At 30.5% G+C, this 6,039-nt stretch overlaps 1 protein-coding gene across 1 annotated transcript; it reads right to left on the bottom strand.

Annotated features, from left to right (window-relative positions):
• Positions 1 to 3,454: 3,454 nt before the first annotated feature.
• On the bottom strand, positions 3,455 to 5,034 carry LOC112705740 (cysteine protease XCP2). The gene is made up of 4 exons (XM_025756668.2): positions 4,510 to 5,034; positions 4,184 to 4,419; positions 3,971 to 4,111; positions 3,455 to 3,867 (listed from the first exon to the last, which is right to left on the bottom strand). The coding sequence occupies exons 1-4, from the start codon at positions 4,976 to 4,978 to the stop codon at positions 3,652 to 3,654; spliced, it is 1,062 nt and encodes a 353-aa protein (XP_025612453.1). The 5' UTR covers positions 4,979 to 5,034; the 3' UTR covers positions 3,455 to 3,651.
• Between the last annotated feature and the right edge of the window lie 1,005 nt (positions 5,035 to 6,039).

The raw sequence follows: 6,039 nt of genomic DNA, 5'->3' as shown, positions 1-6,039 counted from the left end.
CACTAGCGTTGTCCATAATGGTCTTTCTCAATTCATTGGAGGGTCCCAAAACCAAATCTATGGTTATTGTAATTAGTACATGATTTTCATAAATCTAAAAGCAACAAAAAAAAAGATAAAAAACCAAATCCAAAATCAAGAGGTCACTAGAGAGCCCAACAGCGAGCAGAAAATAACTAGGTCTTACAAAATTTTTAAAACACATAGGAAATAAAATGATTGACATTGTCACCTTTGGTGGTAACTTAGGATTGAACGAATATTCCATATACAACCAGCTTAGTACCCATAAGGCAAAATCTTCCTTGCGTGTTAGAGGAGGTTGCACATCGTGAACTACTTCAATTGTTTGGGAAGATCAACCACCAGAGAAGTCACCATGTTCAAAAGGACAAGTTTCAAAGTGTGCTAAAGAAATAAAGTGTTCTTTAATAACTTGTACTCCTTTAATTAATTTATTAGTGAAGGTTTGAAATTATGAACCAACCAACTAAACAGTAGTGGTGTAAAAAGTAGCAGAAAAACTAAAACAGGAATAAAGAACTAAATCAACTAAAAATTAATCCAGACAATTATAATGCTAAAAAGAAAGAATCTTAACTTTGGCACAAACAGCTTGTTTTCAAGAATTGAAGCGATTCCAATGCTAAGCTTCTTGTTCATGTCGGGGTTAAGACCACCAACGGACACCAATTCACCATAAGCTGCAAGCTGCTCATTCCCACCAAAAGCTATGGATACTAACCCTTTTAGTACAATAATCACATACTGCACATCAAGAGCGGGGTGAAGTTTAAAGGCTTTAGGACAATGTGAATAGCGCAAAACAAGAAATCAATATACCAAAAACAAAGAAATGTTGAAAGTGAAAAAAAATGAATACTTCTAATTTGAAAAGTAACTCCATAAACACCATTGATCGAACATTTAGCTGAAGCGTACTTTAAGACATGTGTTGACAAGAATAAAGATGATTCAAAATACTCAGCAGTAATAAAAATCTTACACAAACATCATTAATTGGCACATAAATTCATCAATAAGGGAGCTAAAATATAACTAAAGTTTTAGCAAATATTCATATATAGAATATTAAAAAAAGAGAAAAAGGTAAAAAAAGAAAAAAAAAGAAAGAAGACAAAAAAAACAGTTTATCATGTATTTTCATGAATTGCTTCAGTTTAAAAATATAATACAAATTAATAAAAAATAATTAATATTAGACAACAGATTATAATATACAAAAGTAAATATCTATATATCCACTTATCTTTAGCATTTCTAAATCAAGATATAAATATCTCACAATAAAAAGTACCAAAAAATTCAACTCTTTGAAATCTAAATAACAGATAATCCAGTATTATGATTAATCAAAATAATAGAAGCATATGATGAAACTTTGAATGATGAGAAAAGAAAAAATTAAAAGAAATAAGTTTAAAACTTCAATTGAGTTGAAAAAAAACACAGTAGAAGATGGGTGCACAAGCCAAACCCTAAACCCCAATCCTTACACAAAGAGGAGTGTGGTGCAGCAGAACAAATTGAGGAACACCAGCACCATGAAGCTGGTGGCAGATTAAATAAAATTTTTTAAATCACACATCGAAACAAAACAATCATCATCATCAACATATGTTAATTGTAAAATGCACAGAATTAAAATTATCAAAGTATAAAACCTTGAAGATTAATTTGTCCCAATGAGAATCCTTGTGATAATGGCACCAAGGAGGATCCCAGTAGAATTGAAGAGGCACCGCGTCTGAAACGAATTTAAGAGAATTTCGATGAAATCGAGAAATTGCGTTAAAACAGGAAGGTACCTAGTGAAAAAGATGGTAGAGGAAGAAACGGCAGCAAGCATAAGGTACCTGGTGAGGAAGAGGTGCTCACGAAGGGGAAGAAGCGACAACAAGCATCTGAAATGGGGGCTTGTTACTTAAATTTTATATGGGACCAATTTTAAAATATCAAAGACTTGTTATTTTTTACTGTAATTTTTAATAATTTATTTATAAATTAAATATAAACTATTAGATCTATTATCAATCTAATCTAACGCTTCAAATTATATGGTGCATCAAATAAACTCAAAAGACTTGGGCTGATTTTAGACAAACCCTTAATTATAAGCTTATTATTTTATTTTTAATCACACTTGTTGAATTAGAAAATAGATCATAAAAGCATCAAATTAGAATTTATGGACAAATTCAAGTTCAAATATGGATATCAACTTTTCAGTAACAAGTTTTTTCTTTATAAATAAGTGTATCACAAATAAGTTTCTTTATAAATTATTGTTAAAACTTTAAAGACCCGATTTTCACCCGATATAGTTGTGGCCCGAAAATATTTAGGTTTTATCGGGTCTAGGACCGAGTTATGGTCTAAAAAATAGATCCCGTGTATATTTAGGACTGGGTCTGAGTCAGGACAAACCCGATTTCACCCGACCCATGAACATTCCTATCTAATTTAAGAGTCATAAGTAGCTATTAAATTCGGAAATTTTAAAAATAATTAATTATTTTTTGTTTTTATAATTTTATCAAATTTTTTATTAAATTTTAGTTTAAAAAATTATAACTAAACTCTTATATTAAATAAAAATTTGTAATTAAATCTGTATCAGTTATTTAAAAAAAACACAATAAATCTTAGATATTTGTTTTTAGTATCTTGTATAATTCATTCTAAATCAAATACAAATATAAATATGTCAAAAAAATTAACAAAAGAAATAGTTAGAAAGGATCTAAATAAAAGCTTTTATCTAATAGAGTGATTCAGTTACAAATTTTTAAATTATAATGATCTAGCTAAAAATTTGTGAAACTATAAAGATAAATTGAATAATTAAATCTTTTAATGGTCAAATATTATACTGTGTTAGTGAATTTAATGGTCATATATGCTTTTGTAAACTAATTTTTCTAAGTCATGGTTGTAAATCTCAATGTCAAATATTATAGGTGCATAATGCATAAAACTTAGCCCATATAAAAGGGTTGAGTTAATATATGTCAAAATTTAAATTTTTAGTATACTTGTTTATTTTTTAAAGAAAAAATTTAAAAACTTTTATAGGCATACGTTAGCTTAAATTCTATATAAAAATAGAATATTCTTTGATTGAGACTACAAAAATATTTGAAAAATAATAAAAATTAGTTTAAATTACTTTAAACTTATCTTATTTTATATTTATTAATATCTCTAAAATAAATGTATAATATTAAATATAATAAATATATAATTTTAAATGTTATATATATATAATTATCATTAATTGGTGAATGTATGTTAAATAAAATAAATTCTACACTAATTTTGACTAAATCTTTTTTATTATCTCATATTTCCGTTTTAAATTATTTTCTCCCTAGCATTACTCTAAATACTATTGTCATTCAAGTAGATACAAAAATAAAGGATGCAATCATAATTACGATATGGAAATGGGGGAATGGATGTCCATTATTCAAGGATAATAATGGGAAAAGTATATGAAATCACTTAAGATTATTATGAGAAGTGGGTACATTGCTTGAAGGGAGAAGAAGTGACATTGGAGAGTGCAGAATAATGAAAGAGAGAACAACACAAAGAAGAGAATCAAAGTTGCAAGACATGGGAGTGTTATTATTTCTTCTTAGTGGGATAAGATGCCATCTTGTAGAGACCACAAATACCCTCAGGCTTTCCAATGTTTCTCCTCATCCTGATGTATCCTTTCTCCCCCCACTTTGGTCCCCATGAATTCTTGACTACGATATAATCCAACCCTTTTGATGTTCCGTAACCAACAGCAGCCACACCATGATCAAGTTCTGTTCCGCAGTGTCCATCGAACACACCCTTCACATACCAATCAAATTGCATTCACATTAGTTTCTTCTATAAGTTAAGAACCATAGTAATATGCTATTAAAAAACTCAGCTAGTTTATAATTGAACATACCCCACTATAGAACTGGAAATCTCTTCCTGAAGCCTCTATGGCAACACTGAGGGGCTGGTTTGCAAGTGCCTTCAGTAGGCTCTGTTCGTCGTTCTGCGGCACGTCGTGGTAGCCGGTGATGGTGACAACCTCAGATTCTTCCTGGCAGTTTGAGTATTATTTGAGTATCAATTATTTATTATAAGTTAGTAAGTTGGTTGGTTAGTTAGTTACCTTTCTCATGTCGCAAGTGCCTTCCTCCATGATGTAAGGATAGTCTTCCTCTTTGTGGAGACCACCATTTTGTACAATGAAGGAGAATGCATAGTCCATGAGACCACCATTGCAACCATTGTTATAAGTTGTGTCACAATCGATCAACTCTTGTTCAGACAAGGATGTCAAATTTCCTGTCACAATCTGGTTGATTCCTTCAACCGCGGCAACAGTGGAAAACGCCCAGCAGCTACCTGCAATTACATTCGAATGATTCATGAACATGCAATATATAAAATGCCATGCTTCAACTTTAAGTTGAAATACACACAACTAAACATTACCGCATGAGCCTTGATTCTTCACTTGGGTGACAGCACCTTTCTTTCTCCAATCCACTGACTTAGGCAAATCAACATCTCTGTATGCGAATTGTGAGGAGTCTCTTCTTGTTGCGGAGGAGTGATCAATCTTGAGACCAAGGTACTTGTTTCTGAATTCTTGGTGCGTCAAATCAGCAAACTCATTCAGCCCCAGCCAATAGTTGGTGAGAGCCTTGTTCCTCTCGTCAATGTGCTTCAGATTGTCCTTGAAAACCTCGAACCTAAGGAGCTTCTCCTCGATGGAGTCGTAGATCTTGCTGTGTTTCGACATCCATGACTCGAAGAGTTCAATGAGCTTGTCCATGGACCTCAAGTCCTCTGTTGAATACCCTACAATGGAGAAATCGTTGCCATGTGCCAAAGGCACAAATATTAAGCATAAGGTGCAGGTCAGGATCAGTGTTTTTGACAAGGAACAACGTAAGGCCATGGCATGCAATTGAATTCAAGACAACAGTGAAGTGAAGTGAAGGAATGGTGAAGAATGAAGAAAGGGAATGATGTATATATATATATATGCATCGGGTGCGGTTGCTTTCAAGTAAAGTTTGTTGGGAATTGCTATATACCGATGATCGAGTTAGAAGAGTAGTAGTAGTAGTAGTCTTTAAGGTAGGATTGGTACTTTCACTTAGCTTTACATCAAAGCATAAAATCACATGGCTTAATTATGTGGCCAATATAATCTAAGTTATTACAATGTATACGTTTCGGTGCAGTAGGAGAGCCTTCATACGTCATGTATATATATTAAATTCTCTCTATATTTTAAGTAAGAGAAAATATAGGGAGCCAATGACCTAAACGTACAATATGTACAATGAAGGTTTAGAAAGTATTAGAGATATGATTATTAGTGTTACATTATCCTATCAGGTAACACTTTTGGGATGAGTAGTTTCAGAACATGGTATTAGAGTTCCAAATCCAGAAGGTCAAGAGTTCAAACTTGTTGAACCCAAAATTAACTTTTTATAACATGAGAGAGATCCAAAAATATTATCATGGCCCAATAATATATATAATATTAAAAAATTATGTAAAAAATTATATAATATAAAATATATTATAAAAATATATCAATAAAGAATATATTTTAAAATATAAAAAATATATATATGTATTTTTTATTAACAAAGTGGTCAATTTTTTGTATCATAAAATTCATCGATAATATAATCTGTATCAAATTTTTTAGTAATTTTCTTTTTAATATAATTAAAAAATAATTAGCAAAAAATTCATCTTTTATTTTGTTTCTGAGTTATTTTTCACAACATTTATAGTTGAAAAAGATTTCTCAGTTATAGTAGTTGAAACATAAAGAATTAATACCAAATGAATCAAGAAAGACGCTTACAAAAAAAAATCCACTTTATGAGATTTAAAAAATTTTATTTAATTTAAAAATATTAGTAATAATATCTTTTTAGATTTTTTAATATTATTACTTTTTAGATATTAGAAATCATTAATATTTAAGTTAGATTA

The sequence above is a fragment of the Arachis hypogaea genome, chromosome 8 (assembly GCF_003086295.3).
Source record: "Arachis hypogaea cultivar Tifrunner chromosome 8, arahy.Tifrunner.gnm2.J5K5, whole genome shotgun sequence".
Classification (NCBI taxonomy): Eukaryota; Viridiplantae; Streptophyta; class Magnoliopsida; order Fabales; family Fabaceae; genus Arachis; species Arachis hypogaea.
The sequence above is the reverse complement of the archived record's forward strand: the minus strand, read 5'-3'. Positions and strand labels throughout refer to the sequence as shown.